Consider the following 14,102-nt stretch of genomic DNA (forward strand, 5'->3'; position numbering starts at 1 on the left):
TGGCCAACCTTCTGTCTGTTGTTTTTAATTGCGCTGTGTCCTGTATGGAACCCTGGGAGTTCTTCCTTATTCGGATGCAAGACTTTCGTTACACGTGTGTTTTACGATGTTTTTCTCCAGGCCGTGGCTCGTGTTTTCATGTTAACAGGGACATTCACAAAGCGGTTAATAGGACGAAACCCACCTCCCATTTTCTTCTTGTGTCTTTTGAGAAGCTTGTGCTTTTCAAAGATCCATTGCCTCACAGGCCAGAAGGGGCTTCTAGAAGTTTCCTGGCCGTAGGCTTCACGGCAGGACGAGGTGGTCTTGGAGTTGGTTTCTGGATGTGGCGTGGGAGATGGACTGACAGTCTTCTTCTGGGCAAGCGGACGTCCAGTCACTGCAGCGCCCCACGCTGAAAGACCATCTTCCGTCTGGGGCTTTGTGGAAGCCCGATGGGATGTGCCGCGGCTCCGTCTCGGGGCTCCGTCCTGCCCCCCAGAGCCTGCACCTGCCCTCCCCAGACTACTGCTGAGGGCCTCTTGAGGTCACACAGTGTGGGTCCTCCAACTGTGTTCTGTGACAAAACTTTCTTTAGCTTCTTTGCTTTTTCCTGTAATTTTTAGAACGGGCTTGTTGATCAGAATAAAACCCGTCGGGACATGGAGTGGGCTGGCGTTGACCTGCGTGCCAGGTTAGGGAGACCGGACACCTTTGGGTCACCGAGCGCTCCGGCCCCCGAGCGTGCCTCGCATCAGGCCTCCGTGCATTTTCTTCATCGCTGTTTTGTATTTTTCAGCTGTCGGGTCTCATGTGTATTTTTTTAAAAGAAGATTCAGAGTTAAGTATGTAATGTTTTGGGGGTGTTATTATAAGTGGTTTAATTTCAATTTGCCCGAGTTCCTGCAGAAATACGACAGGTTAGGGTATAATGACCGTGTATCCCACAGTCTCACCGGCTCTTCTCCTCTTACAACATTAAGCAGATGCCCTGGGGTTCCCGCACACACCATAGCGTGGCGTGAGCAGAGCTCTCTCCCCTTTCCACCTGCACGCCGCCCTCCGGCAGGCTGAGCACCGGGAGTGGGAGATCAGACGGCCTCGCCGTAGTTCTGGTTTTGAGACAAAACAGCATGTCTTTCGCCGGTGAGAGCGGCAGCTGGGAGTTCTGCAGGGGCGCGTATGGGGAAGGCAGCTTACTTCTGGTCCTCGTTTGTGGACAGTTTCATTACGGACCGTCGTTGATTCTGTCAAACCCTTTTCCTGCAGCTACGAGGATGATGAGAGGGTTTCTCTTCCGTCTGCTGAAACGCTCGACGACGGTTAATTTAACACAACGTACAGCTTGGCATTCTTGAGACAGAACCCGCTTGGTCAGCAACGTCTTGTCCATTTTATGTTTCGCTGCACTTGGTCTGATAACATCATGTTGGAGGTTTGGAGACCACATTCCTGAAGGACACTGGTTTGTGGTTTTTTTTATTCTTTCAAGTCTTTGACTGCTTCTGGTATCCACGTAATGCTGCCCTCAGACAGTGAACTGGGAGGTGTTGGCTCCTTTCATTTCCTGCAATAGATTATAAAGAACTCGTATTATTTTTTCCCTAAATTTGGGTAAAATTTTCCAGGGAAACTTCCGCAGCTGGAGCGGTCTTTCTCTGTTGGACGGCTGGGACCACACACTCATTTCCCCTCCCGGATGCAGGACCATCTGTGCTCTCGTCACCGTGCGGCCTGAGTTCTGGTCGTTGGCGTCTGTCACGCAGCGCGTCCATTTCCACCAAGCCGTCGGTCAGCGGCCGTAGCGTGTCGTGGCGCGGTGTGCCTCTGGGCTCCTGCTCGAGGCCACTCTCCGTGCGCCTGTCCTTGAGCCAGCACCATGCCGTCCCCCTTCCTGCCACTAGGCAGCGGGTTTGAAATTGGTTTTGAATTTTGAATTATCTTGTCTTTTACAACACTGTCTGCCCCAGCACCACCCTGGGCCTCCCGCATTTCCATCTGAATGTTAGTCTCAGCTTGTCGGTTTCTGCACAAAAATGGCAGCTGGGGTCCTCCATGTCACAGGGCAGCCTGCTCCAGAACACAGTTCTTTCTGGCCACAAAGACCCGAAGTGGCAAGAAGCAGAAAGTGCCTGGCCACCACAGGGTGGGTACCGGGTCGCCCGAGCACGAGGGGCCCCGCGGTGGTGCACGGACACGCTGGGGACAGTTCTGCTCTCTGGTGGCTAGCTCAGTTTCCCATATGGACCTGTGACGCGGCTTAGTGCTCGGACTTCTGGGGTACAATCCTAGCTTTGAGCTATTCTTAGTTTGCGCGTGAAACGGGCTAACAAAAAAGCTCCTGGCTCATTGGCTGCCCCCGCACACGCCATTAGACGATGAAATAAATGAATAAAGGAACACCCTCGGGGTGAACCCTGGAAAAAGGACAATTTTAAAAAATTACCATGAGATAAAAACGCATCCTCCTCTAACGTTTAGAAAGGGTCTCTGACTAACGCAGGAGAAGTTCCCAGGCCCTCGACCACCCTCCTGTCTCAGCCGCCATTAGGAGCTGCGGACAAAACCGGTCAGAGCACAGCTTCACTTCCAACCCGGATGCTGGGGCTCGGCCCTTAGAGCCGCAGCCGCGCGACAGTCTGTCTGAGCGAGACGGCCTGGCTTACGCAACGACTTCCTGGCCGCCTCCCGTGGGCTACGCGGGAAAGGCCAGGGGCGCACCCACGAGGACGCTCCATCCCCAGGCCACGGCTGTGTCCGTGCTCTGGGAGCCGCAGGCTCCCTGCCAGCGATGTGCGGGACCGCCCCCAGCAGGCCCTCCAGGACACACTCCAGGTGCACGAAGAGGGCACGAAGGCAGCGGACCTGCGGCCACAGGGGAAAGGGGGGCGGTGCTGGCTCCGGGCATGCATGCAAGTATCATGGGAGCAAAACCCCCGGCCCGCGCTCAGGAAGCCGCTCAGCGTGGGCTGACTGCGCGCCCAGGAGGCGCCCAGCTTTAACTCCGGCCCAAGGACCCGCGCGGACCAGAAGAAACCAGACCCTGGGAGGACCACACTTGTCTCAGGCCTGGAGGGAAGGAGCTTGGTGACCTGTGGCCCTTCTCCCTGCCGGCAATGTGGACGGCCGAAACGGCGGTTTCAGATGTCGGGAAAAGCCGCTCATCGCCATGCCAAGGAACCCCCATAACTTACAGGCGATGCCACTTCAGTGAGAGGCCGAGCAGCTCCCCACCCCCGACCCCAGGCCCCCACCACTTGGCCTCGCTCGCAGGAGACTGTGTCAGGGAGACGAGCTTCTGCGGACACTGAGCAAAAACCCATTTCCCTGAAAGCAGACGGCAGCAGAGCAATAAGGTCGGCTCACGGCCCACAGCAGCAGGGCCCCCCGCGTCAGGGTGCAAACTCCAGCATTTGCTCACTTGTTCCTTCCTCAGCGAGGGCCCAGGTGGCAACCTGGGGGCCTACCTGGTGGTGGCAGGCAGCGTGCCAAAAGTCTGGGAGGTAAGCATGGCCTTGGCTGCCTCGTGTTTGCCGCTTTCGTACTTCGTCCTGACTGTGCCGGTACTTGGCGCTTAGTGGGACCGACAGACAGAGAAAGATCAACAGGCTCAGGGCCAGGCTGACGCGTCACCTGAGACCCTCCATCGGGCCAGGCCAGCTGCCTTGGTGTGTGTCCGGTGTGTTGTGGTTCCCACGAGGACCACCCTGTGGCCAATTTATGTCCTATTTTTTTCCCCTTCCTGCCAGTTTTAGCACAAGCATTTCCTTAAGATACTGATTTCCAACCTTAACTTTTTAATAACAAGAAACATCGTATCCAACAGTCCGTCGTGGCTAAGCTCTCGTCCCCAACTGGGCCTTTGGGTGGGTCCTTCCCGCTACGGTAAGCGGCACACAGGTGCTCCGCGACCCGGATCCGCTCCCGGAGTCGGTCATTGCTGCAAGCGAGTCGCCGTGCCGAAGGCAGCAGCTGCTCGCGGCTCCCGACGCTTCCTGCCGACCGCCTCCGGGAGTCGGGCTCAGGAGACGGAAGGGAGAGCTCCCCTCGTCAGCAAAGGGGCTCAGTGAACTACAACTCCGTTGTCTGCCTCAGGTCCCCACAATGACCGTCTCGTGCTTCTACTGACAGAAGTCAGCGTCATCATGGGGAACAAGGGAACGGGACGGAAGCTGCCATGCGGGGCCCAAGCCCCTCCTCGAGGAGCCTGCTTGGACGTGTAGCTGGTCACACGATGAAGAAGAAACCGCAGTTTTCAGTGCTCTTCGTGAGGAAGACGGAGCTCTCTAAGAGCAGGCTTCCAGGACGCTTGTCACAGGCCCCCGCAGCTCTCCGGGGCACAGACAGCAGGACAAAGTGGCCCCACGCCAGCCCCTGGATGCGCGGCTCGACTCTGCGGTGACGGGACGTGTCTCTGGTCAGGGATGCGGCAGAATGAGGCAGCAGAACCGGCCCTCGCGGACGGGTCAGAGCCCAAGCCTCGGGCCGTCCTCGCCGGGAGGCCTCAGACGGCCTGGCGGCCTTGCCGAGCGGGGCAGCGTGACGCACTCACGCAGGAAGCTCAGGGAGGGCAGGCCGGCCTGGTCGCTCTCAGAAGACAGCGCGGAGGACGGAGTCCGTGCCCTTCTGTTCTGACGGCTCTCGTCAGCCTCACGACGGCAGTCTGGGGCGGCCCTTCAGCAGCCGCGAATGTGACGGGACGGGAGCCCCCGAGGGTCAGGGGCTGGGCCCGCGGGAGCCAGGCGGGTGGCCAGCTGGGACAGTGCGCAGGCCCGGCAGGGTCCACCATCGGCTCGGAGCAGAGGGCTCTGACCGCGGAGGCCGGGGGCCGGGGCTCTGGGGGAAGGAAGGAGGGCAAGACGGGAGCCGAGGGCAAGGCTCTGCCCGACCCCAGTGCCTGCACGAGACGCGGACGGCAGGCCCGCTCCGCACCCGGACTGGGTGTGTATGTCGTGACACACGCTACCTTCATGACAGGCTGGGCGAAATACCGGGCGCTCCAGTCGCAGAAGCCGGTCTGCACCGTGGCCGAGATGAGGCTCCTGTGCCCCGCAGCGTCGTCTGCGTCGTCGGTGGTCTTCACGGGTGTTTGCGGGGGGAGGAGAGAAAACAGAGACACTAGTCACACACTCCACACACCTCTTTGTGCGCCTGAGAGGACTGGAAAGGAGGCAAAGGCAGCGGTTTGGGTGCCGAGAATGTTTTTCTGCTGGCCTCATGTCTGCATCCTGGTGGCAGGGGACCGAGTGTGTGGCCAGGGTTCTGGGGAGCCCACGTTAGGGAGGGCCACGGAGTCTGCACTCAGGGACCATCCCCCAGGGCCAGCCACGGCGGCTTGGGGTGCAGAGGCTGTTTAAATCAGATGCACAGGCCAGGCGCTGTGAGGTCAGCAAGGCCTTGCGGCCTCTGCGGTCTGGCAGGTCAGCGGCTGCCAGCGATCTGGCCCCCTGCTGTGCCAAGTGGCTCCGGCACAGGAGGGTCACACAAACAGCAAGACCTACACTGCTTGGTGCTGCTGCTTTGTGGTGCGACACGTTTGTTTCCCACGGCAGGGTCTAAGGAGGCCGGGGTGGCCACACTGAAGGCGTTCCTCAGACAGGGGCCCTCATTATCCAGGGGAGCCTTGCCTGGGGCCAAGTCCCCCAGCTGGGACGCAGTGAGAGGGTCTTATCCCGACAGCTGCGGAAGCTCTGCTGGGCCTAGCCCCTGGGCGTGTGGCCCCAAGGACAGTGAGCGCCCCCTGAGCCCTGCCGCTCCTGTCTGGCTAACCCGCCTCAGGGTCTAGCCAGGAGGATGAAGCTTCCATGGGGGCTCATGGCCACATCTGTCCCACAGAGACCAGCAGGAGGCCTTTAACGCCAGGGTGGGTGTGGGTCTGGGGGCACGTGTGCCTTTGCTCTGGTCTCCCTGCAGGCTGCTGGGAGTTTCCTGTTAAAACTATGGGTCAGAGGAGCTGAGACCCACGGCTGACGAGGTGTCCACAGCAGCCCAACTCCCTCGGTGAGTCCTTGTTGGTAAGCGGCAGACCGTCTGGATGAGAGCCAAAGCCCAGCTCCTGCGCTCACGGCGCCCAGGCACACGGGGACACCAACTCCTCCCGCTCCCGAGATCTCTGAAATCCCAGCTGAGAGGCAGAGGCCGCGGCCCCTTACGTGGCACAACGGACGCTTACAGAGAAGTCAGCACCCCGCTCAGAACAGCCACTTCTGGGGGGCAGCTGCCCCGGCCCGTGGAGGACAAGGCTACTCATCCACGAAGGGAGAAAGCAAATGAGCTCCAAGAGCGCTCCGGCTGCATGGGGGGTGCTGGGACGGGGAGCCCACTACAAAAGGCCACAGGAGAAAGGACCCTGTGACAGCTGTGATTCTGGTGCAAACCGAGAGCTCCCGCTGGCGGCGGAGGGGGCGTCGGACCCTGTGTCCTGGGCTCCAGAGTCTGGGCTCACAGCGAGGGGCGTGGTGTGCGGCCCCCACACTCTCGAGGAGCGCCAGGGGATGGTCTGAGGGTACCTGGTCTGGGCCCTTGTCGAACATCTTCCGTGTGCGGGGAAACTGCTGGGAGTGTGGCGTGTACTGCACCCCCGCAGCGCCTGGGCCACCGGGGCGGCCCGCGGGCAGGTCTCGGCCAACTGGCTGCTTGGTCACGTCATTGGTCAGACTGGAGCTACTGGCGCTGGATGTCGGTGGGGAGCCCCTGCCGTTGGGGGAAGAGGAAACGCTGCATTTTACCCAAACGTGAAATACCTTGTCTGCACACCGCCCACCTAGACGCTGCCAACAGACCTGGGATCAGGAGCCCAACATGTCCTCACTTGCCTGGCACGTGCCCATGCCTCCAGACCCCAGCTGCCAATGACCCTTCCAGGCCTTGCCTGCAGGTTCTCAGAGTCACCTCTCCAGAAAGCTGGGGGACCCCAGGCAAGCTGCACCCCCTAAGCAAACCAGCCGGGGCCCAGGCAGGTGCAGCGGCCCACGTGTGCTCACGGCTTCCTGCCTCTGGACACTGCCTGCGGGGAGCCGACCGGACAGGGGAGACCCTCGCTTCTGAACTTCTGCGGGGCGGCAGACGTCAGGCTCAGGTCAGAGGAAGGCAGTGAGGGCTTCTAGCCAGGGGCCCACGGGAGGGACACAGGCCACTTACCCCGCCTGGTGGATGTGGATGCCCTTGTTGGTGGGGCTGGCGGGGGCCGACTGGGTGAGTGAGGATGTGGTCAGGACCCGCTGCGGCCGTGCGTTTGCTGTGGCCTGCAAGAGCAAAGGGACAAGTGGTGCGGACGTCAGCTGCCGGCAGCCTCCGAGGCCGTGGGCGGCTGTGGGGTCACGGCCTCATGACTGGAGAAGGGGCCTCTTGGCTGGGGAAGAGGGAGGGCCCTGCAGGTGAAACTGTGCTTGTCCGCTCTTCTAGAACCAGGAGGCCCGAGCGCTGGCCCTCCTGGAGCTGCAGCCACGAGACCACGCCAGGGTCAACGGCGAGTCGGGGCGCCGGGACCCCGCCCCGGGATGGCTGAGAACACTGCACCCCAGGGTTTGCTTTCCGCCTTCCCCTGCAGGGGCTCACACCGGGTCCCCGGACACAGCACGTCGTGGACGGAGACGAGGTAGCAGGCTCTGGAAACCTCCTCCACGACATGCGCAGCGTGCGACATCTCCCTGCAGAGAAGGAGCTGAGCCAGCCTGAGACCAGCGCTCTGGGAAGTCGTTCGGGTTTGCGTGGGTCGGGAAACCAGACGTCTGCTGGAACACGTGACCAGGAAGCGCAGCGAACGAGGGTGCGGACCACTCGCCTGACGGCGTCCTTTCCCGGACGCTCTGCTGGGCGTGCAGGGCTGGCTGGGCAGGGGGCCCTGCTGGCTCCGGACACCCCAGCTGAGAGGGCTCCAAGGGCGGCTGTGGCCACCCAGGTGACACTCGGGACAGGTGGTGGCTGAGGCGGCCATCGGCTTTCCGAGTGCAGTCAGTGCCAGACGGGGTCACAAAGTTGGCCGCCACTGCTGGGCCAAGCAGAACCTCGACCTTTGTGGGTGATGATGTAGGGCCACCCTACTCGGGGACCCTCGTGTGCCCTCGCCCCTCCCACAGCAGTCGGGATGCTGTACCTCCTGCGTTCAGCCAACAGACAAAAACGGCAGAAAACAAAACAACTGTAAGACTGTTCATTTACAGGACATCAGTGTCGCCCTGATAATCCACCACTCGGAAGAAGAGCAAGAAAACTGAACCATAATCAACCTTTAAATATCATGAAAAAAGCTTTTTTGAATTACAAAAGTTACATTGTGAACTTGCTTTTGCTTTGTACTAAATTACCTGGCCAGCTCCCTTCCCCCCAAACCCCAAGAGCCAAGCCATCCCCGAGTAACCAAAGGAGGTGAAGAACCCAAGAAACTGTCACCTCCCACGCGTCTCCCCAGAGTTCCAGCAGCGGCAGGCGGACAGGAAGCCTCTGTGCTGAGATGCAGACCTTAGCAGAGCCCCTCACCTTCCCTGCGACCCCCGAGACCTTCCCACTTGCCTCTCCTGGGCCTGCTGCCAGCCTGCCACCCCTCAGGAGGCCTCGTGGACTAACTGGTCCTGGTCCCTCTGCCAGGGCATCCCGGACAGGGTGTCCACAGCCCCATGTCCACACCATCCACACCCACGGCAGCCACGCGGCCCTTCTTCCGTGTCGGTGTTAGAAATCCTGAGCGGTGGGCCTGCTGACAGCCTTCACACTAGCGATCACAGAGCGTCAGGCTTCGAGGAAGCTTTTTTTTAGCCTTTTTTTTAGGTTCTGATCTGCTGGATACACTCTGACTTGGCCTTGATAGGCCTGCAGGGATGAGCGCGAGGGGACCCGCCTGTGTGCAGACCTGATCTGGGGACACAGGGCACGGGGTGAGGCAGGGTGGTGAGCTGGGGAGCCGCAGTGGCTGTCTGGAGTGGCTCCTTCCTGCACTGGTCCCAGCCGTCGTTTCACACAGACAGCACATGGCCAGAGAAGGTCAGCAGGAGGGCAGTGGCACTTTCAGGCTCTGAATGGAGGACCGGGCCTGCCGTGAGCCCGTCAGCCCCGCACAGTCTCCACCTTTGCTCATCCTTCTCGCGGTGAAGGCCCATTACTCTCTGCTCCAGGATGCGGCCCTGAAGCCACTGGAGGGACTGGTGTGCCCTCCCTGACAGGCGGAGTCCGGACGAGCAAGGCCGCAGGGAGGGGTGGTCATGGCTATAGGTCAAGCTCTCGTAGGGCCGCAACTGTTACTTTGATACAAGCGAATTCTCAGGTCAGATGTGTTCTCTGGGCCCGGCGCCAACATCGAAACGTTCACAGGGACACATGTGGCAGCGCATGCAGATACATGAGCCCATCTCTGCTCTCTGCCCTGTGCAGCGATCGGGGCGTCTGGAGCAGGGGCCTGGGGCTGCGGCAGGCTCGCCTCCAGGTCCCCTTACTCTCTGGTTCTTCCACTGGAATGCGTCACCTCACAAGGGCACACAGAGTCTGACCCAGTGCGGAGAAAGAGGCCCGGAAGCCGCGTAGGTGACCTTGGACAGACGACTTCCCAGCGGCCAGACAGAGTCAGGTTTGGGCTTCCGGCTGCTCTTTCTTGGGGGAGTGCGGCACCTGTGGGACTGTGCAGTGGACGTCCTAGCCAGGACCTGGGCTCGTGTGGGAGAAAGTGCTTCTCACGAGGGTTATCTGGAGGGAATCTGGGGCTTCCCTCCAGCCTGCTGGCCACTTGCTCACTGACAAGACACCTATAAAAGCCAAGTCTATTCACCCAATAAGTAATTTTTCTGTCAGCTGCAGCTCCTAGATAAAGAACATAAGTCGGGGCGCCTGGGTGGCTTATGGGGTTAAGCCTCTGCCTTCGGCTCAGGTCATGATCTCAGGGTCCTAGGGTCGAGCCGGGCATCGGGCTCTGTACTCGGCGGGGAGCCTGCTTTCCCCTCTCTCTCTGCCTGCCTCTCTGCCTACTTTTGATGTCTGTCTGTCAAATAAATAAATAAAATCTTTAAAAAAAAATAACGTAAGTCTCCATCCGGAAGGCTGAGTCCTAGGGAGTGCTCCAGGCACCAGCAATGGTGACCAGCAGGAGGCACTGGCCCACGGTCATTGACGGGCACCGGAAAGCCTCAGTCCATGGCCCCCAGGAAGAGAAGCCGGCAAGGTCGAGGCCAGAGAGTCTCAGCGGCCCCTTTCCAGGACCTGCTGCATGTGCACAGAGTAAGGAAGACAGAGAAGGAGACACGCTCTGGCTCGCAGGACTACCGCGTTTACTATCCCGCAGGACCTACAACAAGCCCCACTCCGCGGATGAGCTGGGGAAGTGAAGTGGCGGGCTATAAGCTGATGGACCGAGAACAGGCCCCATGGGCCTGGAGGGCCACCCAGTACCTGGTGGCCATGAGTCCATGTGCAGGACACACAGAAGGCCCAGGGCAGCATCTCTGTGAAACACATTCCCAGAAGCCACCCCAGAGTCACTGGGTCTGAGTCCCTGAGGGAACCAGCTCTCCTGGGGCTGTTCCTGCACCCGGCCTGGCAGGGCCCACCGGCCAGTGACTCTCAGGGACAGCCCTACTTCCATAAGCTAAGCTAGTCTGAGTGAAGACGCCGTCACCCCTGGGTCTGCAGGGAGGTGGGGACGGACAGGTGCATGAGAAGGTGCAAATTATGTGCGCAGATGCCTCTCGGCACGGTCGGTTCGCGGGCACTGCCGCGGCATGCGGCTCCTGGGACCCACACTGGCCTGACAGTTCTCGGGGTCCCTCCTCCTGGTGGAGGCAGCGGGAGGCCAGGGGGCGCATGGGGCGGTGGCCCGGGACAGGCGCAGCCAGCACTGTGCCTCTGAATCGTGGGGCTGGGCCAGCTGAGGGCCTTCCAGGGAGGAGCTGGGGAGCTGGCGGCCTTCAGGCAGCAGACGGATCATTCTGGGGGGAGAGGCCGACCCAGCACTTCCACCTCCGGGAGCTGAAGGCTGTTTGACTCATGCGGAAAGAAGTCAGGATGTTTACCCGCGTACCACCGATCCCGCGGGAAGATGGGTGGAGAGGTGCCTGTGATAGGTGCCCTGCGTGTCGCTGGCCATGAGGCTACGTGCAAACTCGCTGGGTGAAATCAGATTTGGGACGAGCACAGTGGGCTCCCCAGGTGCTGGCTGAGGCCGCTAACTCGGAGGAGGAGGGAGTCCCTGCACCATGACGTGCTTCTAAGAGAAACGTAAGAAGCTAATGCTATGACGGAGAGTGGGGTTTCAGTCGCAGTTTCCGTGGCACTTTAGAAGGTGCTGTTCTGGGGACGACCCCAACCTTCTTCTTGTTTCTTGTCGCTCAGGCCTTCAGTCTCTAAGAAAGGCATTCAGCCTCGAACCGCGCACGCTGACCTCTGATCTCCGTCACACCCGGCTGCCCGTGTCCCACAGCAGGCACAGCAATCGCACTCTTGTTCCTTGGGTGTGGAGTCGTGGGTGGACCATTTTTAGGTAAGTTTATGTGCTGATCCATTTTCTCATAAATATTAAAAGTAGCGATTATTATTATGTGTGACCCTGACATTTGAATGGTGGCAGCTCGAGATTTCCTTCTCAGAGTTTTCCCCAAACTACAGATGGCAGGAGCGGCGCGGGGGAGGTGGCTGGGGCCGACACGGTTCCCGGGGGTCATCTTGCTCTCCTTTGTACTTGCACATGGTTTGAAATTTTCCATAATAAAAAAAACTACAGGCAAAATGTAAACCCCAAGCCTGTGTGGAAAGGGGATATAAATACTCGAAATTAGGCCACAGCTCTTGAGCTGTGTGGGTTCCCAAGCTGGAAGCAATTTCTATATTTGAATACAGAATCCTACGGGGTATTCCAGAGTAATGAGGCGGTTTGACTCTGATGAACAAAAATTTGCCTTCAGAGTTGAATATCAAAAATAGGTCCATTTCTCTGTAAACCAAAATGTAATCTCCTCGTTGGTTACTAGAGTAGAACGTAAGACATTTTCTGTAATTAAACTGAGGACAAGAAAATGTTTCCTTCATGTTTATGCTTCCAAATCCTTCAGTAGCCGTGTTTGCTCTTAAAAGTGAACACACGCAGACATACCCACGGATGTACACCAAGATGCTCGCACACACAGGCTGTGCTGTCCCCGGGCAAGGCTCTGGGAAGCATGGACTCTGGAGGAGGCCCACCCTGATCTCTGTCCCTCCACCTGGGTATGCCCTTGGGCGTGCCAGCCACGTGCACTGCGATGTGTGTGTCCATCTAGATCAGCACAGCAGGCAGAAAGCCACCTGCCCCTTTCAAGTATCTATTCGTGAGTGCCGCTCTGAAGGTATGAACGGCTCTGTTTCCGGTTGCTGTAACTGGCTGGTGTGGCTTTGCCTGGCAGGAGTGATTATATACACGGCGTTTAATTACCGCGAAGCGGAGTGAGGGGAGTCTCTGGCTTATGGCTCCACACTTGACACATAATCCAAAAAGACATGGAGACGTGGTTTCTGGGCTTCACGTACTAGAGAGAGATTCCTAAGAGGAATGTATTTGACATCCTGACATCAGGTCTACTGGGATGAATTTATAGTTGTTAAATTTTAAAATTAGGCACTCAAATCGTATTTTTAAATAATTCAGGTTGATTTTTAGTAAGGTTAACTGCATAAAAGCCACTGAAAAGTACAGTTACATAAGCTGAATATGGTTTCATCATGACCAGGATAACCAAGGGTGGGGGGAGGATGACCGGAGCCGCTGATGAACACGCGGGTCACGGCTGTGCTGGCCACAGCCAGGAGGCTGTCCTAGGCCTCAGAGAGAAAAGAAGGTCTCAAGGCGGCTGTGTGTCACACAGTTTCAGGCAAAGGTAATGACCACAGCTTCCATCTGAAGAGACTGGAATTAGAAGAGCAAGTTATACTCGGACTAAACAAAAGGAAGGGGGTAATGAAGACAAATTGAGCTATTGATAAAATTGGATGTAAAAAGCAACAAAGAAGTAGTAATGAAACCAAAAGCTGGTTCTTCAAGGTTTCCTTTAGCCAGAACAGTTGTGAGTGGGAGGAGCCACAAATCACGGGTATTGGGAACGAAGGAGGCATCACTACAGACCACACAGACCCCGAGAGGATCACGAGGCTAACGGCAACCCTTACCTAACGTCCTGGCACCCCAATACCACAGGATGGCGCCCCAACTGAAGCTACCCGTAAACAGACGCCGGGGTACGCTGTGAAGCGCTTGTCGGATGTCTAAACCACAGTGTAGACCTGACAGTGCCCGGTGCTCCCCGCGTGCATATCCGTCACCGAGACGCAGATTCGTGGGCTTCACCGGGAATGCCGTCACACGTACCTTGTAGGCGATGCTGTTGAGCACCTTCATGGCCAAGTCGGAAACATCTGGATAGGGATCTGCAGCCAGATGCAATAAGACTCTCCAAATCTGAGTGTAAACACTGTTGAAGGAAACACCTAGGAAAGAGAAACGGGGTGTATCAGTAATAGGTAGCTGCCCGTGTACTTGGCCGTCTTCTGGAGACCTGGCTGCTGCTGGGGACGAACACTTTAAAGAGCTAGGGCTAGGTGAGGCTTTTGTTTTCTGGTCAGGGGCCCAGAAATTCAGGGATCCCAGCTGGTAAACAGGCTTGATGACTTCATCTTCTGAGGCTGGCTCTTTCCAGAAGAAAAAGTGAGTTAGAAAAGGCTTGCCTTCCTTGAAGCCCTGGCTGACTGGACAGTGTCATCTCGCTTCCAAGACCACTAGATTTTATGCCCAAGCTCCCAGGAGCCACGAGTGTTGGACAGGAGTCCTGTGTACACCTTTCTTGCATTCAGGGTGTGCTCTGGGCTGTGACCACACGTAGTACTGTCCTGAGTTCCAGGAAATCACAAAGGGTATGCGTGACGTGACCCCAGCCCTCCAGGTCCCCAGCAGGCTACACAACGTCCCGTCTGCAAAGCCGGACACCACGGCAGATGAGATAGGACATAAGCCTGGACAGGGCGCATCCCAGACATGAAGGAACAAATGTCACTGAGGGCCTTATCCGGGGGTCCACTCAGCCCTATTTAAGTCTCACGATCGCAGCTGCTGACACTATCCTGGGTGTCACAGAGGGACAGTGAGGCCCAGTGTCCAAAGGATGAAGGATTCAAAT

The 14,102-nt window shown here is 58.2% G+C and overlaps 1 protein-coding gene across 2 annotated transcripts in view; it reads right to left on the bottom strand.

Moving 5' to 3' along the window:
- RPTOR (regulatory associated protein of MTOR complex 1) overlaps positions 1–14,102 on the bottom strand; it is a 307,386-nt gene that overhangs the window by 25,513 nt on the left and 267,771 nt on the right. For both annotated transcript variants that reach the window (XM_032870426.1, XM_032870427.1), the window contains 4 exons: positions 13,298–13,416; positions 7,120–7,223; positions 6,489–6,672; positions 4,946–5,056 (listed from right to left, as the gene is read on the bottom strand). In XM_032870426.1, coding sequence (XP_032726317.1) covers positions 4,946–5,056; positions 6,489–6,672; positions 7,120–7,223; positions 13,298–13,416 — 518 coding nt within the window. The remainder of the gene's footprint in view (positions 1–4,945; positions 5,057–6,488; positions 6,673–7,119; positions 7,224–13,297; positions 13,417–14,102) is intronic.

This window comes from Lontra canadensis, unplaced genomic scaffold (genome assembly GCF_010015895.1).
Source record: "Lontra canadensis isolate GAN:19392208 unplaced genomic scaffold, GSC_riverotter_1.0 scaffold41, whole genome shotgun sequence".
Classification (NCBI taxonomy): Eukaryota; Metazoa; Chordata; class Mammalia; order Carnivora; family Mustelidae; genus Lontra; species Lontra canadensis.